Source organism: Triticum dicoccoides, chromosome 5A, assembly GCF_002162155.2.
Source record: "Triticum dicoccoides isolate Atlit2015 ecotype Zavitan chromosome 5A, WEW_v2.0, whole genome shotgun sequence".
Taxonomy (NCBI): domain Eukaryota; kingdom Viridiplantae; phylum Streptophyta; class Magnoliopsida; order Poales; family Poaceae; genus Triticum; species Triticum dicoccoides.
Genome location: NC_041388.1, coordinates 640723204 through 640751120, shown reverse-complemented (window position 1 = coordinate 640751120; position 27917 = coordinate 640723204). Strand labels below are relative to the sequence as shown.

General features: G+C 45.9%; 4 protein-coding genes across 6 annotated transcripts; 1 reads left to right on the top strand and 3 right to left on the bottom strand.

Annotated features, from left to right (window-relative positions):
* Window positions 1-5664: 5664 nt before the first annotated feature.
* Window positions 5665-8213, bottom strand: LOC119303671. Of its 2 annotated transcripts, XM_037580803.1 has the most exons (3): window positions 7656-8201; window positions 7090-7547; window positions 5665-6019 (listed from the first exon to the last, which is right to left on the bottom strand). In XM_037580803.1, the coding sequence occupies exons 1-3, from the start codon at window positions 7759-7761 to the stop codon at window positions 5900-5902; spliced, it is 684 nt and encodes a 227-aa protein (XP_037436700.1). In that variant the 5' UTR covers window positions 7762-8201; the 3' UTR covers window positions 5665-5899. The 2 variants fall into 2 exon arrangements, with proteins under 2 accessions (XP_037436700.1, XP_037436699.1); XM_037580802.1 differs by having other exon boundaries at window positions 7090-8213.
* A 644-nt stretch (window positions 8214-8857) lies between these two features.
* LOC119303670 (5'-adenylylsulfate reductase-like 5) lies at window positions 8858-12930 on the bottom strand. Its single transcript, XM_037580800.1, has 4 exons — window positions 12705-12930; window positions 10575-10756; window positions 10332-10456; window positions 8858-9566 (listed from the first exon to the last, which is right to left on the bottom strand). The coding sequence occupies exons 1-4, from the start codon at window positions 12882-12884 to the stop codon at window positions 9151-9153; spliced, it is 903 nt and encodes a 300-aa protein (XP_037436697.1). The 5' UTR covers window positions 12885-12930; the 3' UTR covers window positions 8858-9150.
* Window positions 12931-17976: 5046 nt separating this feature from the next.
* LOC119303669 (elongation factor P-like) lies at window positions 17977-22870 on the top strand. Of its 2 annotated transcripts, XM_037580798.1 has the most exons (11): window positions 17977-18238; window positions 18905-18935; window positions 19034-19047; window positions 19185-19235; window positions 19693-19762; window positions 20510-20576; window positions 20662-20729; window positions 21252-21375; window positions 22116-22155; window positions 22354-22421; window positions 22547-22870. In XM_037580798.1, exons 1-11 carry the CDS (start codon window positions 18038-18040, stop codon window positions 22551-22553), a joined length of 741 nt encoding a protein of 246 aa, XP_037436695.1. In that variant the 5' UTR covers window positions 17977-18037; the 3' UTR covers window positions 22554-22870. The 2 variants fall into 2 exon arrangements, with proteins under 2 accessions (XP_037436695.1, XP_037436696.1); XM_037580799.1 differs by lacking the exon at window positions 22547-22870 and having other exon boundaries at window positions 22354-22425.
* A 106-nt stretch (window positions 22871-22976) lies between these two features.
* Window positions 22977-25443, bottom strand: LOC119303668 (protochlorophyllide-dependent translocon component 52, chloroplastic-like). The gene is made up of 7 exons (XM_037580797.1): window positions 24850-25443; window positions 24563-24750; window positions 24374-24472; window positions 24115-24274; window positions 23797-23985; window positions 23506-23693; window positions 22977-23405 (listed from the first exon to the last, which is right to left on the bottom strand). Exons 1-7 carry the CDS (start codon window positions 25357-25359, stop codon window positions 23147-23149), a joined length of 1593 nt encoding a protein of 530 aa, XP_037436694.1. The 5' UTR covers window positions 25360-25443; the 3' UTR covers window positions 22977-23146.
* Window positions 25444-27917: the final 2474 nt, after the last annotated feature.

The following is a 27917-nucleotide window of genomic DNA, read 5'->3' as shown; positions in this document are numbered from 1 at the left end:
AGCTCTTTGCCCAAGAAATTCAGCACTCTCCACTTATGAAAAAGAAGCTCTGGCAATCCTGGAAGCACTAAAGAGTTGGAGACACTATTTGCTGGGTAATGAGCTGGTGATCAAAACTGATCAACAATCTCTTAAGTTTATTACAGATCAGAAAATAACAGAAGGAGTACAACACAAGTTGATGATGAAACTTTTAGAGTTCAATTTTACAATCCAGTACAAGAAGGGAGTGGAAAACAAAGTAGCTGATGCCCTATCTAGACTGTTACCCAGTTGTTTCACCTTATCTGCTGTCACACCTACATGGGCAGAAGATCTAGAGCAAGTTGGGCAAGTCTGCAGAGCTGAGAAACAAACTATTGTAAGCACTACACAATTTCCCTATTGGGGGCCATTCAGGAGTGCGAGCCACATATAACAGAGTGAAAAACATCTTTTTCTGGCCAGGTATGAAGCAGAATGTGGAAAAATTCATTGCAGAATGTCCTATTTGCCAAAGGGCAAAGCATGAGACCTGCTTGTAGCCTGGACTGTTGGACCCCCTACCAGTTGCAGATATGGTGTGGCAACACATCTTGATGGATTTTGTGGAAGGCCTGCCAAAATCCCAGGGCAAGGATGTCATTATGGTTGTGGTCGATAGGTTTACCAAGTACAGTCACTTCATTCCTATGGCCCACCCATACTCAGTCCTCTCGGTGGCTCAGAAATTTGTGGATCACATCATAAGATTACATGGCCCTCCTAAGATCATCATCTCGGACAGAGACCGGATTTTCACTAGCAAACTGTGGAAGGACATTTTTACTGCCCTCAAGGTGGAGTTACGATTCAGCACAGCATACCATCCCTAGACTGATGGTCAAACAGAGCATGTGAACCAGTGTTTGGAAACTTATCTGCGGTGTATGACAACAGATCAACCTACCAAGTGGATGTCATGGCTCTCTCTCTCGCTGAATATTGGTATAATTCTACATATCACACTGCTCTGAAAATGTCACCATTCCAAGCACTTTATGGATTTCCTCCACCCCTCATCTCTGAACTGGAAATTCCGAGACCTGATGATGAGGAAGCACATGATTTCTTGTCTGCTAAACAACAAATGCTAGAACATCTGAAAGAAAATCTGTGCAAGGCTCAGAATAGAATGAAGCGTTATGCAGACCTCAAACAAGTGGAGAGAAGCTTCCAGGTTGGAGACATGGTTTACTTGAAGATGGCACCTTACAGGTTGGCGGTGTTTGGATTCAGAGGAGCGCTCAAGTTACAGAACAAGTATTACGGCCTCTTCCTCATACTTCAAAAGATCGGGAACTCTGCTTACAAGTTGCAATTCCCTAGCAATATCCGGATACACCCTGTCTTCCATGTGAGCCAGCTCAAGAAACACATTGGCGCAAAGGCGGTACCGAGCCCAAACCTTCCCATGGTAAATACTAATGGCACTATCAAAACGGGTCCGGCCACAGTTCTACAAGTGAGGCAAATCCCACGAAACAATGCGCCAGTGGTACAGTGGCAAATTCAATGGGAAAATCTGTCGCCAGAAGACGCTACTTGGGAGGAGGTCGTCTTCATCAAGTACTCGTTCCCAGCGTTTTTCAGGAGCACTACCCAAGCTTGGAGGGCCGTGCAAGAATCGACGTGAGGACTCGTCGATGCTCAAGAAGGGGGCAATGTCAGGCATCGCGATGCAGACAAGTTCAGTTAACAGTTTTCGGTTCAGTTAACACTTCATCACCAACGGCCAGGATCGCTCCTCTGCTCAGCATCGTTGCGAACCATTAGATCTCTACTGTACCGTTTCTAGTAGTTACTATTCCACTTCACAGCGTTGTTGGTAAATGCCTTCCCTATATAACAGCCGGGGTGTGGCTGGGTCGACATCATCTATCCTTATTCTGAACTGCCAAATGGCTTCATGTATACGCTAGCTCAGCTACAGATATTCAATGAAATAGATCTGAGAGACAAGTTTCCCTTCCACGGCACAAATTCCTCCCTTAGATCGTAACCAGGTCCTAACAGGTGTGAGCTCTCTTCAGCACAACTCCTACCCCGCTGCAAATCCCTCTTCCCTCTATCTCCACAATCTATCCCTCTCCATGACAGTGCTGGCTACGGCTTGGCACAAACGACGGTGCACGCTCTTGGTTTGGCACCGCCGCCGTCGTTGCAGGCTAAGATTCAACGCCGCCACAAATTTCCAACAAGCTGCATTGCTTTCTTTATTCAGATCGTGAGTGCATATTTACTCCGTAGGAGCAGCGAAAAAAGAACTAGGAGTAATCGTTCCTGATTACTGATTACAGTCGATATCGTTGAACTTCTCGCATTCGCGAGCCTTCCCATGTTAATACTTTTACGTTTATCTGTGCAAAACAGGAACCATACTGCAGTTCAGCAGTTAGTATTATTGTCTTTGTCATGCCCTTGTCAGATTCTACTTGGGCCTTGTACTGTAAATTTTGTGCTCAAATAAACAACCAAGAAAGCAAGTGTAGTTTCTAAGCTTGTGCATTGAAGCCATGACAACTGAATAAATGGTATGCGAGAAATATAATCTTTTTAGAAAAGGAACAACAGATACATCAACCTTTTAAGTACAAACATGGTACAACTCAGTGTGAGGACAAAATATTTCAGCAGCAGTTCTCAAGTATATGCCCCCTGAACCTCAACTGAATCCGTAGATATGTGTTGGCGGTACATATGAACTTTATGCGTTCGAGCCATATCAATTTCAAGTTAGCCATATCCTTTTTAATATTTTGTAAAACACCAGATCGCAGGAGGTGAAGAGCAAATATCAAGGCCAATAAATTCTTGAACAATTGGCCACAAGTTCATAATAAGGTCAAGAAAATCTTGAACAAATGGTGGAAAATAAGAACAAATGATATTAGGATTAAGATCCACGATCTGCTGCAAAAATCTTAACTAACATCGCTGAAATTCTCTGCAGCATAAAGCTTAACCTTATCCAACCATATCATAAAGTTTGATCTTCTGTTGGATATGACCTGAAAATAGATCTTCATGCTGTTCAAGTAGTATTATCTCCGCAGGTGCAGCCGCATGCTCGTCTACAGAAAGAAAAAGTTGGTTGTACAAGTTAGTGTTCTACCTTCTAATTGCATCGACTGTGTGTATTTTGGCAAGACAAAAATGTCACTTTCAGATAATCGGGGGAGCTGCATGTGCTCAATCTATTTCCTAAAGTGAACAGATATTGTTGTCCGGATACTTCAGTAGACAATGCTCACTAGCTGATTAATGTACGTGTGAAGGAACAATAGTAGATACAAGAGTTGGACATACTTCTCCTTATGTACACAATGTTTGAACCGGGTTGTGTATATGGTACAGAGAATTTTAGAAGCAGAGGAGTATAGATGACCTGAAATTGTTATACATCGACAGAAGAATCATACTCTTTTTATAGAAAAGGGGCACACCCCTTGGTTTCATTTTATTAGAATGTAATCACAAGTGCACAAAGAGCGTGATTTCTCAGATGCGAGCACAGGAGCAAGCATCAAATTTAGTTCATAAACAGTTGAAAAAATAGCAATAGCCAGAGGTCGGAGTGCAAGCACGATCATCAATCAGCTAGAAAAAATGTTGACCGGACCAACAGCACGGCGGCGCTACATTTACATGCTCCGCGGCGGTGATGACGGTGGCTGCTGGGTGATGTCGTTTCAGAGAGTAAGAGGGCCACCGGTGCTAGAACTAGGTAAGGTGGTACGACAGATGGGGAGGGACTCAGAGAGAGTGGCGATGGAGCAAATGGTTAACCCTAGCTCACAGATTGCCAGGTAGAGGTACAGAAAGGGAACAGAGGAAAGGAAGGAGATGATGGGTTCATAGGGACTGTTTTGCACAGTTAAATGATTTTGCAAGGTCCACTCTGTAAAATATACCGGCAGCCACCTGATGATAACATCCCGCCCATCAATTTTCAATCAATTTTCAATCCACTGGCGCAGAATGGCTCGGAGCATCTCGTGCATGAGTCTGGCCGTTGCACAGGATACATTCTCAGGGCGGCTAAATTTCGTGTTTTGACCCTTTTCTGAAAGTTATTCGAAATCTGACCCTAGTTTAATTTTTTTTTTAAGATCTGACCCTTTTCCTACCGCCAGTGTTGATGACAGTAGGGTATAACTGCCTACCGTCAGAGTCATTGACAGGAGGACCTGACTGTGTTGTCACTCCGTTTAACATGAAAAATACCCTACCGCCAAAGCCTTTGATAATAAGTTATGCAACCCTACCAAAGAGTTTGGCGGTAGGCTATTCCTATGATGGATCGGGCTCCCATCTCTCTATCTCATGCATGCAGCACATCCATCCATGCATGCATGTACACAGGGCCCGATGCATTCAGAGCACTCCATGCAGCGCATCCATCCATGCATGCATGCACGCAGCGCATCCATTCATCCATCTAGTGCATGCACACAGTAGCACACAGTAGCCCACAGCAGCCCACATGCAGCGCACACATCATTAGCTGTTGTTTTTAGTACTCCCTCCATCTCACAATATAAAAATGTTCTTATATTATGGGACGGAGAGAGTACTTTTTAACTGAGGGGAGCCCACATGCAGCGCCCTCATCTTTCTATTCGAGGGGAGCAGCGCAGGATTTTGTTTTACGACACTACTGTCAATGTCCTTGGCGATAGGATATAATAGGCTACCACCAAGAACCCTAACGATAGGGTATTTTCCACGTTAAACGAGCATTACGGCGTTGTCAAATTCTGCCGCCAGATATCCTGGCGGTAGGTAGTTAAACCTTACCGCCAGAATCAATGGCAGTAGAAAAAAAGGTCAAATCACAAAAATTTTCTAAACTAGGATCAGATCTCGAATAACTTCTAGAAAAGGGTCAAAACAGGAAATTTAGCCTCTTGGGGCCAGGGAGTGCCAATCAGAGACCGTCGGCAGTTGCTCAAAAAAAGAAAACCTGTCGGCATCAGACGAGCAGCACTGTCACTCAAACCCGCCTTCCTGGATTCTTCCCTGGACAGAAACAAATCACCCGTCGTCCTTCCCTTCCTCCGGATGTATGTGCATCGCTGTCACAGAGCAGAGCTCCGGCACGGCCCGGCCTCTTCCCATCATCCGATGTCGACGCCAGATTTTTACCCCCCGTAGACGACTGAATCTCGACGTGTTCCTCCGGACAAGTTTGATCATGTGAGAGAGGAAGCAAAATCGCCAGTCAGATACAGCGACGTGCCGGGCCAGACGATCCAGCGCACGGCGAAGCGACGGGACCTCCGGGCAACTGCATATGCCGTTGCCTGCCCCGCGGGAACAGGAGGAAAGGTAAGGAATCAACGTCCATGTCAGGGTGTCTCGCCGCACCGCTAGCCGACGAACCGACGGTCGCGCACGCCGGCCGGATTCAGTGAACGGACACTCGGCCGGCGGGCCAAGTGGCCCGGCGGTGGCTTCCAAGTAGTATCTGCAGCTGCGGTCAGTTCCAGCGCGTGGTTACCGCGTGCGTTCCAGTGACGTGCGTTTGAATCCTCTTTGTCATCGCATAAAAAAACACGAGCCGTTGGTTGCATTTCCACAGAGCATCCTCACCATCCATTGCCTCGTCGTACAGTACGATAATCGGAGGGGAAGGCGAAGTAATTTCGCGGAGAAAATCAAACCCAGAATAATATTCACGTCTGCTGGTAGGAAATGTACATGACAGTGGACTCATGCTATCTACTACGTACCAGCTGAGTAGAAGCATATGTACATGCGTGCAGGCTACGGGGCCCTGGCCAATGTTTGTAAATAAAGAATCTCAATATCAATCAATATGTCTAATACTATTAGATCGTGGATGCGTCGACGGATTCTAGAAGCTTCTCGTAGCACGTCAAAACCCGGTGTAGTGGCCGCCGAACGACACCGTCGCCCCCCTGGTGGACGCGCCCCCCATGACCGACGACACGGCCTGGTTCAGCCTGGACGCCTGCTCCACGGCACGATGGATCCTCTGCAGCAGATCAAACACAAGCAAAACTGTCAGAAAACACTAGGCCATTTTTTTCACCCCTAAATGAAATTCCCCCGTGATTCCAAAGTCGCTCCTCCTCCAAAAAAATAAAGCTAGGGTTTCTGCCTCTCGCCGGCGCCGCCGCAGATCCACCTCGTCTCCGGTGGCCCTAGGGCCATGGGGGCGCGGTGGATTCTGCCAAGGGCCGGCGGGAGGGCTCCGTTTTCAGTCGTTTTTTCCTGTCTTGTTAGGGTTTGTGTCATGCTCAGGAAGGCGAGACGGCGGCGGCTCCCTGAAGATGGAATAAAGGTCTCCCCGTCTAGCCCCCGTTCCGGCGATGCATCTAGCATCGTTGGTGGGCGTGTGGAGGTGTGTCTCCGGCGGATCTATCTTTGGTGGATTTGCTCGGATCTCGTCGTTGTTCGTCTACGTTTGTGTGTCTTCGGGTTGAATCCTTCCAACCTACGTTATTCTTCTTCGGCGGCGGTTGCTGTTCTGGTGCGCTGGTCCTATGGGGCCTTAGCACGACGACTTCCCGACTGTCTACTACAACAAGTTGTGCCCGACTCCGGCGATGGAGGGGTGATGACGGCGGCGCGCCTTCGGCTCGCTTCAGTGCTTGTAGTCGTCGCTAGATGGTCTACGGATCTGGATGTAATTTTTATTTCTGGTGTTCGTTGTACTGCCATGATTGAAGATGAATAGATTGAAAGTTTTTCGCAAAAAAAATGAAATTCCCCCGTGCTTTAGGCTAATCTATTGCAAGATTCCAAGAACCAGCTATAAAGGAAATCAGATCATCAGGAGCAGTGGGTCATTTTCACCCTTTCTTCTTCAATAGTCTATAGAAAGAAGATTCTAATCTTTAAAAAGAAGCATCATCATCATGATGCAGAGTTGCTGAACTCATCCAATGTTTTTTCCTTTTCTTTTTTGGACCCAAGTATAATAAATGATGTTTAAAAACTATAGCAGTAATTTGCTAGAGCATGCCTTTAGGGAACAAAGAGAAGATCAATCAGTTGAAGTGAAGAAATTTAGTTCACGAACAGAAGGAAAGAGTGATCGACCTCATCATCGGCGAACACCTGGAACTGGGACTTGTGGTCCTGCACCTTCCTCTGCTGCTGCGGCCTGCCGCCAAGCACCAGGATGCAGAAGGTGGCAGCGGCGACCCCGAAGGAGCAGAGCGCCCCGACGCCGTTCACCCTCAGTTTCCCGACGCTGAAGCCAGCAGCGTCCATCCCTGCCCTGTCTCTCTCCGCACCTTCTTCCACCTCATGGGGTAGATGATCAGGTGCTGCTTCCACCATCACCTCGTCCTCCTCACCAGCTTCCTCTTCGGCAACAGGGGAGTTCACCATCTCTTCCTCCTCTTCTGCACCGGAGATCGTCACCTCGGTCACCATCATCGCGAGCTCCCCTTGCCTCGGCTCGGCCTGCACGACGCCGATGTCCTCGAACTCGACATCATGCTGCTGCCGTGCAGAGGCAGCTTGCGCTGATGGTCCCATGGCATCTTCTTCATCTAGGATGCAATCATAGGTAGAGGGGTGAGATGCAGGGTGGAGGGTGAAGTGGCCCATGTCGATCACGACCAAACCGGACCCAAACAAGAGCTGATCCTGATCCTTACCACCACCACCAGCAGCGCACTCCTCCAGGAAGAAGGAGCTCCCGAGGTCAGGCAGGAGCTCCCAGTCATCCAGGCTGATTGCATCCATGGAATCCCCTCCGGTCATCGCAAATCAGCGCAAGGAACGAGAGCGGATCCGATCAGGGAGTTATTATAGCTGCTCAGATCTGCTTGCAGGCGGCTATGAGGATGCTATGGAATGGATGCTCCCCAAGAATCAAAGCAAGTGGTGGCTTGGAAGGATACTTTCTTCTTTCTCTGGAGGGGAACAGCACCTGAAGAAGCTAGAAGGGGTAGTGGGAACTAGTACATGTTGCACCAAGGGAGATGGCAAACCAATTTAAGGTGCTTTGCCTTCCTGCTAAGTGACAAAGCTGAAAGTGTTCTTTCGGGCCTACCAATGGGGACTAGCTCCTCCCTTCCTTCTTTCCTACTCAATTCTTTCCGGCTGCCGTATTTTCCTGCAATATCATTATACTTGCAAACAATCTACAATGAGAAAGTGATTCATACAAGGAGGTGGTGAAAAATATCATTATAGAACAGCTTTAGGATATAATGTCGGCGCAGTCAAATCGTCCGACTGGCAAACTCATCCACAATTCTAAAATAACCCCAAGCACCAGCGCAGCGTTACTTGGCAATCTTACTTGGCAAGGCAAACTGTAATCAAATATGTCACGCCAGTTGCTGTCAGGGCATGATGTCAATGCCACCGAATCCGAAAGGGATTCCGATGAACGTCCTCTTCAAAATCAAGATACATATAAAAAGCATGCTTTCAGAGAGAACTGCACACTAAGTAACATAATGGATAGGGTCAAAGTTATTACGCGGCAGATCATAAACAAATGAACTGATAAACGGAATCAACGGGAAGTAAAGATGGATAGAGACACACACCAGCTGAACACGGAGGGCAGAGGAGATCGAGATGCGTGTTTAGAAGGTTCTGCAGAAATATAACTCAGAAAAGTTGAGATTGTAACCCGAGACAGCAATGGGTAACTGTGCACAGGACAATGTGACTGGGAGAAAAGGAAATGAAATGGGTCTTCGGAGTGAAACAAATTCACTTGAAAATGAGAACCATTCAGATACATGACTGTTCTGTTTCTTTCAGACAGCATGGTATGTGTAAAAATCAAGCCAGTTTTACAATTCAGAGCAGGAGCCGGCAGCCCAGGATTTAAGCTGGTGCAGAGAAGGGTGGCATAGTGAAGCCAAATTCTAACATTAACCGAAAGACATCAAAGAAAATGCTCAGATCCTCAGCATACATCGAAGAGTTAATTGACACAAAGATCAGAGATCAGCTATCGCGTCAGCAAAGCGAAAACGCGTTCCTATATACAACAAGATGATATCCTGAAAATTTACATTCCTGGGTCCCCGCATGCGTGGATGCACATACATAGCAGGATGGGGAAGCAAGACCAAACAATTTTGGGCCATATATCAGCAGCTAGACTATCGACCAGCATCGCAAAGAAGGCTAGGCATGCCGTAAGGAGGATGGTTCACCCAGTGAGACGGACGCAAATGACGAAGCCCAAGCTCGAGCATTACTCGCCCCTTTACTTAGGTCCCTTGTCTTACTGCTCAGTCTAAGCTTGCTCCAAAGCCTCTTAACATCAAGCACAGTCAAAGCCCGTTCCATAAGTTGGCTTGATCCCCTACGAATTCTTAAGTTCAAGTTCTGAACACGCACGATCAAGAAGGCTCTGAGTTGAGAGATGACAGTGGGTACGAAGTGTGCCGCGACCTTCATGATTATAAAAAGCGCTCCAAGAAACACAAAGGGCTCGTCTTCCGCCATTTTGCGCAGAGACCGGCCTCCTGGCATGACTGATCCTAAGCTTCCAGCGCTCTCTTGCTGATCAACATCAATATATGTAACTGGATCGAGGCCTGCAGCAAGAAAAACCTTGCTTCAATGCTTGAAGTGATAAAATCAACCAAACAGACTTATCATCAATGGATGTAGCAGTGCAGTGTGCAACATATGCATATCCATTTTTAAATCAATTGAACAATGGAATAAAATCCATACTATCAAGACAGGTTATTATGAGCATGCTAAAATGCCCCAGGAATAATCAAATATGCTGTTGTTGAACATTCACAGGCATCAACAGTAAAACGTTTCAACAAGTAGATAATTGTAGCAAGACGTCAATCCTGATGTATGGGGTCAAGAGTATCATTCATGGAATCAAGAGCGCAGCTAATTCCCCACCATGCCACACACGGTCTCCAATGTAAATGAGCACTAGACCAATCAGAAGCAAAAACAATGCGAACTTTCAATCGAAAGAACCCCATGCACAATCTTTAATTATGTTCAGGTATCGATAACTGGTACCATATTGGTCGGGTGCTGAGTAGGGATAAATAGGTGAATTTTCCAGTTAATCAGCCAATAAATCAGTTAATTGGCTATTCAGTGACCCACCAAGTAGCAATTAACTGACCAAGATGCTGATTAACTGGCCAATATTTGGAACAAAATTCTGAGTATTGTTCCAAGTTTCAAAAGCAGGCATGTTTAAAACAAGCTGTTAGCCTGTTACCATTAAATAAACTATGTCTGCAGGAAACAGAGGAGTAGCTATTCTCATGTGTGCATGTTCAAGTAATGACATTCAAAATGAAAGAACAAAGAAATGATCATACCTGTAGTCTCTCGATAGAACTGAACCAGAGACTTCAGATCTTTTGTACCCCTGTAACGAACCATTGTAGTCTCATTTGCCAGAAGAATGGCTGGGAAGCCACGGACACCATATCTTGAAAACAAGCTGCAGTCAGCAGAAGGGGTAGGATGAGCAATAATTCACTGGGCAAATAACATGTTGGAAACAAAAGGGACAGGATGTATCACTCAGGCACAGAAAAAAGATTTCAACAATCAGATACCTAGGCGTCGCAGAAGATTCTTCGACAACAAAGTGATGTATCTGAGGGAACATGGTGCTGAGAGCTTCAAATATTGGTCGAAATTTGCTCGAGAAAGGACACCATGCGGCATAGAAGAGAATGGAACATGAGGCACCAGTACAGCGAAGGTTCAACTCTTTATCAACAGCATCTCCTCTCACCTTCAGTAGGAGGAACATATTTTAAATTATTAACAGATAGTCAATAACTACAGAAGAAACCAGAGAGTTTGCCAGATCAGCAACATGCATATCAGCATTCTTGTAAGTACAAGATTAACATTTATATAACAGTCCTTCGTGTATCTGCACTGTATCCTCATCACACTTATGTTTGCTCAAATCAAAATCTCGTTCATAATGTACGAAGAAACAGATAATCCGGATATTACATGCACATCTCTCTTTATTCTGAAATTACATGCAGTGACCATGTTATGCCACTCGCCTTTTTAATAACATCTGTTGGATTGACTAGAGAAGCACTTAAAACCGTAACATACTAACATGACATGCAAGATGCAACACCGCTGCGCTGTTGCGTCCTTTGGAACAGTGGAGCAGAACGATAATGTGCTCTCACATTCCCAAAACCAACGGAATTAAAAAGCTTTTAATTTCCTGGTTGAAAAAATCAGTAAACCATTCTTACATGCATACATATAATAGATGTCCATCGATGACTATTAATTTCAGTCCTTTCTTTATTCGCTTTCTAATACTAACATGCATGTGCACATGCAAGAACACTAGCGAAAGATACGACCAATCACGCCGTAAGGTATGCGCCACATTGGCAGTTTGTCTCCTTGCCAATAGCCAATAAAATTGGTCGCTCACTCAACTGACATAAGAAAGCATGGCACCTTGGCGGGATTTAATGCGCGCTTCGGCAGAAACCAAGTGTAAGACCAGGACAACGCTGGATGACTATTAGATTTGCATTCCATGGGATTCTTCGTGGCACTGATGACAGGGTAGCGTAGGCAACAAAACATTGGCCACCGCTGACGGTTTGTGGAGTTGGAGATGATGGCATAAAACATGTACAGGTGGAGATAGCTAAGGAGCCATCATGTTGTTGTGTTATTGTAAAAAATATATTAAAACTATCATGCTTCCTAACTTTTATCTTTTGTAAAAGGAAAAACAATGTAAATGGGACAATATGTAATAAAGTAAAGTTTTCCAGGCTTAAATATATGTTCAAGTGATTTGGAATATTTACATACTCCTTTTCTTTTGAACTTCTATTTACATACTCCTTGGTACCACACAGAATACTTTTGATGAAATTACACGGAACTTATGCTCAAAGTTACAACTAATTACTAACTGATAAATGTTTTCTATAAATATGAAAACCAATAGTATCCAAAATATTCCCCACAGCGATGCACGGGTAGGGCACTAGTAATGATGCTTGTATTTATGTTTCCTCCTGCCCGCATTTTGAATCTAACCTAAGGGTGCGAATTCGAACCAAGACAAGATTGCATAACATATGGATGGATCCAAGTAATTACTAACTGATAAATGTTTTCTATAATGGAAACCAATAGTACCCGAAATATTCCCCGCCGCAATGTGCAGGAAGGGCACTAGTAATGATGCTAATTATGTTTCCTCCCGCTTGCGTTTTGAATCCAACCTACGCCTACGAATCAAATTCGAAACACGTCAAGCTTGCGTTAACGTATGGATCCTACTGTGGCGCCTAGACACCGCAGCACCGACGCGCCTCGATTGTTCTCCTTCGCCTGAGCCACCCATGTTTTGTCTGCTCCTGATAATTGAATGATACTATGCACCCACCAACGCATTGCAATTCACATCATTCCTGCCACGAGTATCCCTCCCGACACACACCCCACCCTCTGTACCAAAATCCCCCTCTAACGTCGCCCCGCTTCAAAACCTAATCACCCGCCGCGTCAGCGATTCAAAATACCCTACGGCCGCATTGTGTTGTGACCAAAACATCCCGTCGGTGAGGAGAATATGGCGCGCGGAATGAATCTCGGGGTCGGGGCTATGTATGACGCAGGGCACGAGGACCGGGGTCGGGCTGGGTCGCGGACAGGCGGCGGAGAGGGGAGGAGGCGGCTACCTCGAGGGGCCGGGAGGGCACGATCCGGGCGGCGCGGGGGCAGCGCGATCCGAGCGCGTCGAGGAACGTCGGGCCGGGCCCCCGCGGGCAGGTGGGCTCCGCGCCGGGGGACCCCGCGGCTGCGCCGGCGACGAGGAGGAGGAGGAGCGCGGCGGTGACGGCGACGGCGGCGCGGCGCATCGTCGGAATGGCAGCAGCCTGGAATTTCTTCTTCCTGGGGGAATTTTCTCCGTGGGCGGGGTGGGTGGGGGGCGGGCGACTGGTAGACCAGATTTGCCACGAGCCTATTTTGGGTGTACGGGAGGTGACGTGGCTGGCACTTGGTGGTTGTGGCGAGTACGTGCTGGCCTGGGTCCGGTTGCTCGGCCTCACGTGTCACGTAGGGGCCGTTGGGCCCGGCTGTCAGCGGCTCTGGCTCATCCACTGTAGTTTTCTCGTGATTTCTGCTTTGAACAATGCCAGTTGAAACGGGATATAAATATTCTACTCCCTCTATCAGTGCATTAGGCATCTCGGAGCATGATTGATAATATAGACAACACTTGGCATGTTATATAGAGTAGCCTAATAGCCGATATGTACAATAATAAATTTTGAATATATATTACTCCCTCCATCTCATAATACAAAGGCATTTTCAACACTAATGTAATGTCAAAAACACTCTTATATTATGAGACGAAGGGAGTACTTTATAAAGAGGTGACCCGCCTTACAATCTTATAAAGTGTTTTGGGGCTCGTGCTGCAGCCGGCTACTACGGGCATGGATTATGGTGGCATATAGATACGGTTGCAGAAAGTACCTTCAGGCCCTGCATTGATTTTCTTTTTCTCAACCAATGCAAGCTACTATGAGTGGGCTTCATCAAAGAATAGAAAATAAAAAATCCCACACATGCATCTCTACTCGCTACTTTATTTTTTTTTTAACTTTATGCATCAGACCATATTTTTTTCTTTCCAAGCATTCACCTCCTGCAGAGGATCCCGCTGCTCCATTCAAACCTATTTTTCCTGGCATCCGATCCTACATGGTCTATGGGGCATCATCCTGGGGCTATGCACTAGACATGCCCTTGCTTAGAACTTGTTTCTCTTCTTCTCGCTCCTCCAACTAAGTAAAGAGATAATATTTTAGTCCTTATAGTTTGCTTATGTCACCTTAGGCTATTCGTACTGGGGAGTATCATATACTACTATCATACATATACTATAGTGTGCTCCCTTCTGTTTCTTTTTAGTCAGCATATAACTTTTGTCTGAAGTCAAAGTATCTCTATTTTGACCAAAATTATAGAAAAAAGTATCAATATTTATAAGGCCAAAGGAATATCTTTAGATTCATTATGGAATGTAATTTCATATTATGTATATTAGGTATTTTAGATGTTGATATTTTTTATACAAATTTGGTCAATGTTTTGTAAAGTTTGACTCGACACAAATCTTATATGCGGAGCAAAAAGGAACGGAGGGAGTATGACGCTACCTTTATAGTGCATAATATCATATATTAGTACCATAGATGATATTATTTATTGTCATGCATGATACATAATAGCATAACATTTATTATGATACGGTATCTACCTACCTTCTCTCTATCTTCTTTAATTGTCTCCCACATCAACATATTTGCTAGTCCCGAGTACATGATACTAGCTAAGATACCACCACTATGGTCAGCCTTATCGTGTTTGCTCTCAGGTGGTGTGGGGTGACCAAGGCGGAGAGAAAAATGAGAAAAAAATGATGTTAATTTGCTAATTAATACCATTACATGCAAACAACAGACCAGTGCATGTCGTGCTGGCTAGTCTCAAGTCACTAAAGACACACATCCCACATCTTCTATTGGATAATTCCTTTTTCGCGACAATAAATGTGAAATGAGGTGAGGAGTTAATGCTTCATGCCTAAGTGTTTTGGGATAATTTGGTTTCGTAATGTGCCTAACGCACAGTACGGGGGGATTGATATCATACAGGGAAGCGTGGACAAAGGGTTGGTTGAAAGAAAAGTGAAACATAAAACATTATATTCTTCTTAGATAGAAAATAGAGACATTAGAGAGGAAATTAAGTTAATTCATAGGAGAGAGGAAGCAGAGAGAGATAGACAGCGTAGTGGGGGAGAGAGACGTAGGTAGACTAGTGATTCAATTGTAAAAAAGTCAAAAATGTCGCTTGATGTAGAATTTGAAGGGCATATAGTGGATCAATCCCGTTGCAAAGGACGACCAATTACCTAGTCGACGCAAACACCGTAAAAGTCGAATCTAGTCATCATTATTACGATCAAACTAGTAAAAATAGAAATCTCAATGGACTCTCAACATTGGCAGCTACAAGTTCATCGTGCTACAGCCAATCACGGAGCTTCATGGGGCTAAAGGGCCATTGCCCCCCCCCCCCAAGAAAACTCTTGAGTGCATCCCTAATTATTAGCCTTGATTATTCCGGATTTCTCAGAGTTCATACATAACTTATCTTCTTCGCCCCCTTAAATCCGATTACCCCCTCAACAATCTTCGTCAAGGTCCGCCACTGGCTAGAGCCTCATAAGTCGAAGATTGGCCTCCTTGTGAATTTTCATCTGTCACACAACTGATCTGACCTGCCTTTGGATGGACCTTCGAGCTGTGTTGAGCCTTGCCTGATAAGCGCCTAGCTCATCCCCCTGCTGATTGCATGGCTCAAAAACAATATGACTTTCATATAATTGTTTTCTTGCCCCCTAAAAACAACAATTCAACAACAATATGATGTTTTTTTAACATAAGAACAATATGATGTTACATAGCCATGGTAACGTCATTAGTCCATAATGTCACATCCATAAGGACGCACATTTTCTGTGTTAACCTTCAGGGGTGTGGCAGCTAAAGTCCGCATTTCCTGTTCGACATGTCTCCACTATGTTAGGTGACGTGCCACATGTTGGTCCCAGACGTGCAGAAAGTTGAACTCCCGACTTGTTAAGTTCGAGAACATCAATCCAAAGTCAATCAAAAGTAGTTAACATATGCGGTTATTTTGCCATACCATGTGTCCATTAAAGTGACATCTAGGCATGCAGTATGGTGGGAAGAATCTTGGAGCATAAAGGGACCGACATGGACAACCAGCCCAATGACATCTAGAAAAAAATAGCATGACAAAACAATGATATCCACAAGGAATGAGCCTCAATAGAATTTACCTGCGAGCATTATGTTCCTGAGTCGGTTGACATCACCCAAATCCATGAATCGCGGAGGCAGGCTAGGCACAAAAATGTGCGATCTAGCAAGATGCACATCGGTCTGTCCATGTAGAATGATGTAATAGGGGGTTGGTATATGGTCAATAGAATTGGGGGTGGCATTTCACGCATTTCGAACCCCACATTCCTAAATAAGTATACTTTGTCGGTCTGCATGCTTTCGTTGAAATGATCTGTGTGCTGCTCAGAAGCAGTTGCCTCCATTTTGGTTCCCTTCAAAATAGCCAACATTGTTTGAGCAAGGATAGATGAATCAGTACTTTAGTTACCACGGTAATTTGGGTACTGGTGTTGTACATGTTTCTCTCATCTAGGTCGGCAAGGATGGCGCAGTAGATTACATCTCCACTTCTAGTTTTTGCTTGATTCAGCTGGAAAGAATTTTTGTCGTTGTCTCCCAAAATCTGTTGTATATGTGCACGGTTTCAACATTGTGGAATCTAACATCCCTACACTGGTTAAAGGAGAAACGGGAAAACATAATTATACATGCATCATCTAAACCATTTTTCCCGAGACATATGACATAAAATTTTTGATGCAGGAAATGGAACAAGTTGCCTGTTGATCGGAGGAGGCCACACGACAGGAGCCGAGATAGGTGGTGGTGCCATCACCCTCTTTGAGCCGGGCGACCGAGACTGTATCGGATCACCATTGCGTTAGCTTGGAGACATGTACATATTAGCTAGAAGGACAAAGGTGGGTCTCAAAAGTACCAAGGAAATGGGTGATCGCCTTATATGCCATGGAGACACACGGGAAGCACCAACGATTGGAAATTTGTTTTGGCTCGTTTACTGGATGGAAGGATGAAATTACGGTGTGATTCATGGGAGGGGGGAAAGGGAAAGTAACGTCATGGTTGGGTGGAGAAGGGAAAGTAAATTATGGTGATTAAATATTGCCAAATCGGTTGGTGGTGGGACAATGATAAATCGATGGATTGGACTTTTTTTAGGCTTGGATGGAGGTGGGAATTTGGGTGTGAGTTTGAATGAAACAATGTGCAAGGCATCATCCTCTTGGCAGGAAAGGGAACCTTAGGTTCTTTTAGATAGTGGAGAAGAAGGTTTCTGATGACTTCAAAATTCATCCAGATTATTGGTATATCTTTTTCTTTGGAGAATGATCATAGGATCTCTAGCCCTTTTATGTAGTATTGTCATTTTAAAGTTATATTTAAAATTTGTAACAAGTTTCTCTCAACATTTTAAGGCGTGACTCATACGCGTCATAGGACTAGAGAGCTAACTAGTCCACCATACCCATCTTCCTCAACTAATAGTCTTCCTTTTACACTTGACCGTCCGCTCACCCTTCTTTGAATCTTTCGTGTGTTCTCCTACTGTGTTTTCATCTCTCTAACTTAAACACTGTCGTGTTGTCCACTCCCTCCTCTGTGCTTGAATTCTACTTGGTTTCTTAATCGGGGCGTTGGTTTCCTAATCAACCACCCATCTAATCCGTTAGGGTGTATGTTGTCCTGCTTCCGTATGTTAACACTTTTGGTGGCCATTGTCGCCAATCACTTATATACACCCCCCTTTGTCGCTTCTTCTCCACCGCTTTCTTCATGTACCTCTATTTTTTTCATCATAATGGTCCTCTCTTCTTCTTCTAGTTGCGTGCTCATTAGGTTAGTGGGGATGACCTATTTAGGTATTATAGATTATATATTTGTTCCATAAGACCTTTCGCCAAATGTTTGGTAGGTATTTCTTCAATAACTTTTGTCTTATGTTCTTCCTTTCCTCCCACTAAGCATGCAAAAAATTGACCTAGAAAACATGCAGTGCCTTAAAAAGGTGAATTTGCAAATGCAAAGCTTTTAAAAGCTGAAATGTAAATGCAAACCTGATCCTCCACCACAAAAGAGATAAAATGGCACATTTTCCATTCCGGGCGCACCTTCAGCCCACATCTTAGGCCCGCCCGGACCACGGCCCGGGCCCAATCCGAGGTCACCCTGTGCCCATTCCAAACCTACTTTTGTCTCAAAAAAAATTTCCAAACCTACCGGCGCCGGGAAAGTGCAGACGGCGAACCACCCAGCCTGACCTCGCGATGCAGATCCTCCGTCGGAACCTTCTCGAAGCTTCCCGCCGCCTCTCCTCCCTCCTCCACTCTCCACCTCCCGCCGCCCACGCACACGCCCATGCCGTCGCCACCCTCTCCGCCGCCCGGCGGGACCCGTCCACCGGCTCCCTCGCCACCACGCCGTGGGCCGCCACGCAGCGCCGCGGCGCGAAGATGCTCGGCTCCGACGTAATCCCCCTTCTGCCCCCTCGCTCTCGCGTCTGCTCGCTTGGCCCGTGGCCGCACAGGGTTTAGATAGGGTTCTGCTAAGCTCGTGCACTGTTATGGCTCCTGCTGCTCTGTTCAGTTCGTAGCGAATTTGTGGGAGAATTCGCTTGGCAGGGGGAGCAGTTCCTTGCTATTTTGTTCTGTGGTTCCATTGATATGTTCACTAGCGATCGAACAAATGTCATGGAAAGCCTTTTGCAATTATTTTGTGTTTGTTGTGGAATGCTCAAATTGTATGTTCTACTTTTGCATCCACAAAATCGTGGTGTGAATTCCCCGTGCGACCAACAGTCATATTGCAACTTGTGCAGAACGTGTAGCCAGTAGCATATTCCAACCTAGATTTAGCCGAGTTAATTAGTATTTGGTCTATCGGCTTGACATGGATGGTACATTTAGAAGTTGTTATTGAAGTTGTTTTCTACAGTTGTAGTTAGCAGGGAGGCTTCCAGCTTTCCAATGGTCCTAAAAATAACTGCAAAACTTCTGGTGTACATTTTTAATGACATCTTGATTATATCCTGGGTCTTAATTTTGCTAATGCCTTTTCACTTCTATTATTTTATTAATCTTTGTGAAAGCGCATAACGATGCTTGCATTGACTTGAGATATCCTCATATGTGTAGGTGAAACTTGGAAATGTGATACAGAGAAAAGGTGTGTGATTAGCTGATTACATCTTTAGTGTTTTGTTTTTTACTTCCAAGTATCGTGGATTACTACTTATCCATCTTTTGGGCCAACCTTAAATCAAGGCCGCATTTATCAGGTGCGTTTAACTGCTTTTCATGTCCTATGTCCCTCCATATTTCCTCAAGCTTTCTGGTTTATATTCACCTGTGTTTCTGGTCTACTAAGTAAGAGCAATCACTCTTATCATTTCTGAGTTGAATGTCTTCTGTTCAGGTGATAAAATCGCATCATTCACACCAAGGAAGAGGAGGAGCCACAATACAGGTCATTTATTTTGTTTATTTCTTTCAATCTGTTGCACCACTTAACTCTGCATACTTCACATGATGGCAAGCTAATGTTGGTCTTGTTACTTGCCGGATTTTTCCTTGCATCTATATTATCAGACCCAATCACACAAAATGCTCTCATCTTAGACTACCTATTTTAGCAACAGCAACAGGACATGCCAACAACGAAAATATAACTTTGGAATAACTTGTAAATGAGTAATAACAAGGACAGTGAAATAAACAGCTAGGCACCAAGAAATACATATGAATAGTTTGATGCACTGTTGCCCCAATGGCATGCCTGCAGTTCCATGCAAGATGTCCCCTCAAATGACGAAAACTAAGTTCAGGTGGATGTTTTTTTATATGTGCTTGACTTAACTGGAGCTTAAATTTGTCATTTGTTTCATTACAATCTGAATTTTATTCTCAACTCTTGATTGCTGCAGGTGGAACTGAGGGATGTTGACACTGGTAACAAAATAGTTGAAAGATTTCGTACCGACGAGGCTCTTGAGAGTACGAACACTCCTTCCCCACACAAAAGGCATTCTAGGACTAAAGTTATAGGCTTCTATGTTTTAGTCTGGTTTCCTTTCTGTAGCTATTTGTACCCTGTCCTTGTTAAAACGTGCTCCTGTGCAATTTTTCATAGCCTTCTCTTCCCTTTTTCTGGTTACATCTTACGAAGCTAAGCAATAATTTCTTCTAGTGTGTTTTATTGCATTCAATCATACATGTGTCAATACTCGAGCAGTGTTAGCCGCACTGAAGGTACCAAACAAAGTTCAGATGATGACCATCTACAATAAACTCAAATAACGATAATGATTATAGAAGCTGGATGCGTTAACCAGCCTTTTAGGAGTATTACAATCAGCACCTCATATATCAATCACGACTATGAGCCTCTCCAATTAAATATAAATTATTATTGATATGTATCATTTATTTGCCAAGATTTGGGTGACATTTGACATTAGTTTTGCACATAAATGCATCATATATTAATATCAATAATAATTGAAGAAAAAAGAAGGTGGCGCCGTATGGAACTAGGTTTTGCCAGAAGGTGGCCAAATTAACCTGCTTTTGAGAAACTCCTGGCTACCCAACTTTCTTCCAGTAATATCTAGTCCAGTGGGAATTTCGTAAGGCACAGTCATGATAAGTTGATAACAGTAGTTTGGTTATTTGTATTTGGAAAGCGTACAGTCGTGTTCATAATGGAAATCTAATCATTATGTATTTTCTTTACACATTCAGGAGTTTTTGTTGAGGATAAGCCTTTCACATATCTGTATCAGGAAGGAGACAACGTGGCACTTATGGAGTATGCTTATTTCCCTGTTTTCTTGTCATTCCCTCATTAACATCCATGTAGTAATGACTTCATCTGGAACCCTTTTTTTTGTCAGGCCTAACACGTTTGAGCAACTCGAGGTTTCAAAGGAACTGTTTGGCAAAAACGCTGCATATCTGAAAGGTCCGAACAGTATTAATTGACAACCAGAAGAACACCAATTGCTATGAATACTAGATTATAAGAACGTGCTTGTGTTTTACCTTTTGAATAGTTAGATGACTTGTTTACTTTTGTGCCTGTAGCTCTCATATATGCAAGTTAGTGCTGCTGTAGACATAGTAGTTAGTTTTAAATGATCACAGTGGACAAAATTATCAATTCCGATGAATATAATGTGTGGGACACTTAAGTTTTACCTTACAAATAATTGTGATCTGTATATATGCCATGTATTAGCGGGCCCAAACATATCCGATACACGTGCATTTTTCTTAATTCGGTGGCAACAATAAAGACGTCAGCACCTAAGAGGCTCGCTCACTCCTGCACTGATAGTGTACATGACTCGCTCGATGTTGATATCTTCTGCTCATTGTCAAAATGGTTTTAAATGTATTTGATCTCATCGAAATAAATACAATGGTTAAAGTAAATTTTGATTGAGACCATTTAACTCAAATTTCCAATATCATATTTTTTCAGATGAGATGAAGGTAACTCTACAATTTTTTGATGGCCGAGCGTTGTCTGGCTCAGTGCCTCCTCGTGTGACTTGCACTGTTGTTGAAGCACAGCCTAATGCAAAAGGCCTAACTGCTACACCTCAGTGAGTTTCATATTACTTCCATCATCAAATTAATTCTTATTTCTGCAACATTTGTTTATTATGTATTGATGAGTTTTTGGGTTATTCATTGTTCCAATACCTTTTATGGGTTGAGTATTAGTAAGTCAACTCCAAGTGGATACACTGGGTACTTCTCATATTTTGTGGCTCAAAATAAGCACTCTTGTCAAATGATCGGCAATGAAGTTATGGTAATAGAGTAATATGTTTCATATTATTGGTGCATATATTGCTTGGAGTGAGTGATAGTGTTCTAACCATAATGTGATATTTTGTCTGGAGTGAACATACCTGATGGATAATTATATGCGCAGAGAAGAAACTTGAAAGTTAATTGTGTACTCCCTCCGTTCCTAAATATAAGCCTTTTTAGAGATTCCGATATGGACTACATACGGAGCAAAATGAGTGAATCTACACTCTAAAATACGTCTATATACATCCATATGTAGTCCGTAATGAATCTCTAAAAAGGCTTATATTTGGAAACGGAGGGAGTAGTTATGAGTTACATGCAGCAGAACTATAACAACAGGTTAGCTAGTTTCATAACAAAAATCCCTGCAAAAGCAGTAAACAGTAGTTCATGAACTATGGAATTGTATCCATGCACATGCGCATTGCAGATTCCCCTTTGATCAGCTTCATCATCTCTTATCATCAATTGTTTGAGGCTTGGTGTTATGCGGTAACTAAACTTGTGTTTGTACTAAATGCAGATATAAGAGGGTCTTGCTGGATAATGGCCTTACAGTACTTGTAAGTTGATGGTACCATTTCATAGAGTATATTCACATAGACCTTTATGGAATGGTGTATGGAAAAGCCATCTTTTTTTATCCATTCATTGTTTTGCAATCTCCTAATTATCAATATTAAAATTAGAAACCAAGAAATTTGATATAGTCCTGCAGCTTGAAGTATTTCTCACTTGCATCAACTTTTTGCCAATCGTAGGCCCCGCCTTTTGTTGAAGTGGGTGAGAACATCATTGTTAGTACTGTGGATGATTCATATATGACTAGGTAAGTTGATGGAAATCTTAATTACCCAGAAAGCTGTATTATTCTGAACATGAATGGTGCGGGTCGTCTGTACTTTGGTAGCTAAGTTCTTGGTAAAAATTCACTGAAACTGTTTTCTATTTCAGGGCCTAAGGGTTGTGTCATATGGTGCTTTGTTCTCCGAAATTGGGCTTCGACTTGTACTCACCTTCTTAGATAAGTTTGCTAGGCCATAGACATAATTCTGAATCTGCCTCCTCAAAAAAGGCATCCAGTTTTACCAGGAATTCAGTAACAAACAACACATTTTTGTTCTTATAGATATGTTTTGGGGAAGCGATGTACACGCTGACATTAAGATGTGTTGCCCTTTTATAACTTGGTAGTTTTGTGAAGTGAAATAATACTGGGATGTGCTGTGCAAAACGCCAATCATATATGAATAAGAAGTTATATTGTTGTTCCTTGTATGGTTTTGCGGCAACAAGTTTCTCGATTTGCCTGGTAGTAGCACCTGGTACTTGATACAAAATTCTTAATTTCCTTTTGTCACGCATTTAGCATTTATGCACTGGATTTGAATGAAAATCGGAAGCCGGTTTTGGTTTGAAAAGGAAAAACTAGTTGCTTTATATACAGCTACTATCGGTATCAAGTAAAGCAATGTGCTTCATGTACACTTTCTAAAGCTGCATCGAGTCAGGAGCTACAAAACCCTAGCAACGGAAGGCGCAGGATTATGGCCTTCACTTGTAGGCATGGACGTAATCCTGGAAATAGAAATTCTTCTCGATGAAGCTCGCGAGCCAGCGGGATGCAGCGAAGCACAGCACGGCCAAGGACACGACGGCGGCTCTCTGCACGACCGACGTCACCAGCGTCCCCTTGGCGACGGCGAGGAACCCGACGACAGCCACCGACGCGACCTGAAGGGCAACCTCCAATGCCTTCATGGTCTTCAGCGCCGCGCTGCAGCTCCTGCACTGCGCGACGTGTGACCAGTACCTGTGGACGCCATCGCAAAATTCGTTCAGGTGGGGTTCACTGAATTCTCAGGTATTCAGGTTTGGCGTGGAGAAGAGTTAGAATGTTGCATTATCTGTACCTCTCCATGAGCTTGTCTTTGGTTGGAGTCTCTGGTAGCTGACCTATTGTTGGGGCGGCCCAGCCGACCTGGCTCTTGCAGTGCTTTCTGAACCAGTTCCTGAAGGCGATCACCATGTTGTCCGACGACGTCGGCACGTACACGGCTTTCTGCCAGTTTTCAACACCCGCCGCGGCAAAGTTGCGCTCCTAAATGAAGGAAGAACAGTGGGTTTACTTGCTGCTTGAGCTCCATATCCTGGACAAGGCTCTGAAATTCAGAATTACTGAGCTTGAGCTGAAGAATCATCACCTCGATATGGAGCAGGTAGATGTCTGAGTCCAGGATGGCGTTCTGGCCGATGTGGTAGTACCACCGCGGTATGACCTTGTCGAGCCAGACGCCGACGTTCCTCGGGAACGCCCAGATCACCCTGCTTTTCCCTGGAGACACCGGGACGCACATGAACACCAGCATGAACTGAGGCGGCTTCTTCTTCTCCTGCCCAAAACCAAAGCATGAACTGTCAACTTCTGAACAACCCCTGTTTGTTCTCCTCTGAAGCGCTGCAAGTTCCACTTGCACCGGCAGCAATGGAAAAATGTGTCTGCCCAATCAACCGATTCATACCTCTCCCTTTTCCTCTTTGGGGAGGGGCGAGCCGTAGAAGGTGCACGGCGCGACGTACCGGAAGTATCCGCTATTGTCCTGCTCCGACAGGAACCCGGCGATGTTCGCCTCCTCTATCTTCATCTTCACTGGCCCTCCGCCTTCGATGTCGAACTCAACTGTGAAGAGAAGAACAACTGAATCAACACTCCCATTAAGTGACAGTGTGAACTGAACTCGACAGCGCCGGTCATGTCAGGGCAGCTGGGCAGGGGCTTATCTTCCGGGATCTTCCTTCTTGCGAAGCTTGCCCATCAGCCCCTTGTGCGCGTAGGGGACGTGGGCAGGGTCCATGAGGTTCTCCACCAGCACATCGTAGCTGCAAACCAACGGAGCTGTGACTGTGAGACTGTGCAATGGAGGGAGGCAGCCGCCCGCATATATGGAGGTCGAGGTTGAGGATGTGTACCCGTAGGGGAGGTCCCTGACGCCGTAGACGGTGACGAAGGAGGGGTCGTCGATCTCCGGGATGAATGGCGGGCGCTTCCTCTGCAACACGTCCCGGTGCTCCTCGTCGGCCCTCGGGTAGAACCACAGGATGTTGTTCTGCACCACGCTCGGGTACGACGCCACGCACGCCTTGCTGTTCTTGTGCACCTGCGCCGCGCAATTCAGAGAAGAAAACATTTCGGTTTTGGTTTTGGTTTTGTGATCGAACGGAGGAGGAAGAAGGAGAATGGATGGATGGTTACAGACAGGTGGGCCGAGGGCGGGGGCCTGTGGGATGAACTGGCAGGCGCCGCGGCCGTCGAAGCACCAGCCGTGGTAGACGCACTGGAGGCGGCCCTTGTCGTCGATGCGGCCCTCGGAGAGCGGCGCCAGGCGGTGCGGGCAGGCGTCGTCGAACACGCGCCACTCGTCCACGGCGCGGTCGTACCAGGCCACCACGCGGAGGCCCAGCACCGTCTTGCCGTGCGGCGCGCCGGGGTCCAGGTCGCACACGGGGGCCAGCGGGTACCACTGGTCCAGCCAGTCGAACTGCCCCTCCTCCTTCTCCTTCTCCTCGCCACCAAACGGCGACGGCACCGAGGGCGCCTCTGCCGCCACGGCCGAGACCGGCGACGACAGCCGCGCGCGCTGCCGCCACCGTCGCGGGGCCGGTGCCGCCGCTCTGGCGCTGCTGGTGGCCGGGGCGGCGGCGCGGAGCGGGAGCGGGAGCGGGAGCGAAGGGCGCGCGCGGGGGACGAGGAGGGAGAGGGAATCCATGGCGCGTCGTCTGATCCCGCGGCGGCCGACGGCGGGGGAAGAACTTGTGGCTGTGGGGAGTGCGCGCGGGAGGGAGGGAATGAGGGATGCGCGCGCGCGCGATTGCGGCTGCGGTTCGCCGGTACGACTTATCGCCACGTCTCTACCGCCAAGTGCAGAACGCGTGGACTGCCAGCCATACCGCTAGTGTAGGTCCGAGGCAAAAGGAACAGTAAAATCTAAAACGGAAAAGCTTACCTCCAGCCGACCGATCACGTGTGCGTCCATCCACGGGCTCCGTTTCTGTTGGCTCCGCATCCGTCGGATCGTCTGTTGATCAGACGGATGAGAGTGTCCCCGCTTGCGTCCCCGCTTCCGCGTCATGCGTGTCCATTCTCTGAAACAGAGCCCTTGTTACAGGACAAGCATTCATGCAACTGGCAGCTCCATCGACTTGTGTCCGCTTCTAGATTTGTGAGGGCGGCGGTGCAGGGCGTTGGGCGACCAGGGCATATCCAGTGCGGTGGCGACGGCGACAGGTTCAACGGTGGCCGGCATCGACTCTAGCAGGTATGGATCTGAGATCCCCTCCTCCCCTTTCCCCTGTATTTCTGACGATTTATAGGCGTTCATGGCGGTTATCTACGGGGCGGCTCAATCCATAGGGGTGGCATATCTATCGAGATAACGATGACTGGTTTGCTGGAGAGTGGTCGTCGATGTAGGTAGTTTGACGGCGTTGTAGAGAGCGGTCGCGGTGTAGGTGTAGGGCATCGTCTGCGGAGTAGAGCTAGTGATGTTTGATGTGAAGCTGGATTTGGATGTGCTGCAGGAATTTTTTACATGATTTTTGCAGATAAACATGCTTTTTGCTGGGCACATGTGAGCAAAGTCCGTGCCTTTTCTGAATTGTTCCGATGAGTTTTAGGTTTTTTAGATGTGCTGCTGAATTTTATTGAGTTCGGGTTTTAAGTTTTTTTTAGCATCAGTACAGATACAAGCGCTTATATACACGCGCATACACTCATCCCTATGAACGCACACACGCACACCCTATCCATATGAGCATCTCCGAGAGACTGAGCCGGCATATCATCTTGAGATTTACGAAGTCACCGTAGGCGCCTCGTCGTCGACGGGAACGTCTCCTCCCACTGAAAGCGCATCGCCGGAAATCCTGAAATAAATCCAGGAATAATGCGAGCATCAGGATTTGAACCCCGATGGATTGAGGATACCACTGTCTACCTAACCAACTCAACCAAAGATTGATTCGCGTTCGGTTTTTAAGTTGTGCTGCTGAATTTTACTGAGTTTCAGGTTCGATATTTTAGTTGTGCTTGCTGAATTTCTGCAGTGGTTTTTTATGTCGTGCAGAGGGACTTAAAGCTGCAGGATCCCTTGTATTATTTCTAAATTTCTGGAGCTCATAGTTTCTGGAGGATCTCCTCTGATTTTTTCTGAAGCTCATAGTTTATGATAAACTTAAAGTTACTGGATCCCATTGTGTTAATTTCTGAATTTTTGCAGCTCATAGTTTCTGTAGCTCATTCTACCCTTTTTGTAGCCCATGCTTGTTAGTTTATTTTTTTTGCAGCTCATAGGTTGTGAATTTTAGCTGTAGCTTTATTGTTCTTGTGCACCTGGGCAATTTAGAGAAGAAACATTTTGGTTTGGGTTTTGGTTTTGTGATCGACCGAAGGAGGAAGAAGGAGATGGGGTCGATGGTTACGGGTGGGTCGAGGGCAGGGGCCTGTGGGATGAACTGGTAGGAGCCGCGGCCGTCGAAGCACCAGCCGTGGTAGATGCACTGGAGGCGGGCCTTGTCGTCTATGCGGCCATCGAAGAGCGGCGCAAGGCGGTGCGGGCACGCGTTGTCGAACATGCAGCACTCGTCGACAGCGCGGTCGTACCAGGACACCATGCGGAGGCCCAGCACCATCTTGCTGTGCGGTGCGCTGGGGTCCAGGTCGCACACGGGTGCCAGCGGGTACCACTGGTCTAGGCAGTCGAACTACCCCTCATCCTTCTCCTTCTCGCCACCGAACTACGACGCTTCCGAGGGCGCCTCCGCCGCCACGGTCGAGACCGGCGACGACAGCCGCGCGCGCTGCCGCCGCTCGGGAGCTGCTGGTCGCCGGGACGGCGGCGCGGAGCTGGAGCGTGTTGGGGAATGTTGCATGGAAAAATAATAAAAACTGTACGCACACGCAAGATCTATCCATGGAGATGCATAGCTATGAGAGGGGGAGAGCATCTACATACCCTTGTAAATCGCTAAAGGAAAGTTTTATCAACGCGGTTGATGTAGTCATACACCTTCACGATCCGTCCCGATCAAGTACCGAACGTATGTCACCTCCGCGTTCAGCGCATGTTCAGCTCGATGACGTCCTCGCCTTCTCGATCCAGCAAGAGAGGCAAAGTAGTAGATGAGTTCCAGCGGCACGACGGCGTGGTGATGATGGTGGTGAAACTATCCATAGGGACTCGCCAAGCACAACGAACGTGGACGGAGGAGGAACTGAAACTAAAGGGAGAGGGGGCGTCGCACACGGCTTGGGGACCGTGGTGTGTGT

Coding starts and splice junctions, on each gene's coding strand:
- LOC119303669 (XM_037580798.1), top strand. CDS start 18,038: ATGCAGATCCTCCGTCGGAACCTTCTCGAAGCTTCCCGCCGCCTCTCC. Junction 19,763..20,509: donor TACCGACGAGGCTCTTGAGA/GTACGAACACTC, acceptor TTACACATTCAG/GAGTTTTTGTTGAGGATAAG. Junction 21,376..22,115: donor GGCCTAACTGCTACACCTCA/GTGAGTTTCATA, acceptor TACTAAATGCAG/ATATAAGAGGGTCTTGCTGG.
- LOC119303670 (XM_037580800.1), bottom strand. CDS start 12,884: ATGCGCCGCGCCGCCGTCGCCGTCACCGCCGCGCTCCTCCTCCTCCTC. Junction 10,757..12,704: donor TGCCCTCCCGGCCCCTCGAG/GTAGCCGCCTCC, acceptor CTCCTACTGAAG/GTGAGAGGAGATGCTGTTGA. Junction 10,457..10,574: donor GAATCTTCTGCGACGCCTAG/GTATCTGATTGT, acceptor TGCTGACTGCAG/CTTGTTTTCAAGATATGGTG.
- LOC119303668 (XM_037580797.1), bottom strand. CDS start 25,359: ATGGATTCCCTCTCCCTCCTCGTCCCCCGCGCGCGCCCTTCGCTCCCG. Junction 24,751..24,849: donor CCCCCGCCCTCGGCCCACCT/GTCTGTAACCAT, acceptor TGCGCGGCGCAG/GTGCACAAGAACAGCAAGGC. Junction 24,473..24,562: donor GTCAGGGACCTCCCCTACGG/GTACACATCCTC, acceptor GTTGGTTTGCAG/CTACGATGTGCTGGTGGAGA.
- LOC119303671 (XM_037580802.1), bottom strand. CDS start 7,761: ATGACCGGAGGGGATTCCATGGATGCAATCAGCCTGGATGACTGGGAG. Junction 6,020..7,089: donor AGGTGTTCGCCGATGATGAG/GTCGATCACTCT, acceptor GATCTGCTGCAG/AGGATCCATCGTGCCGTGGA.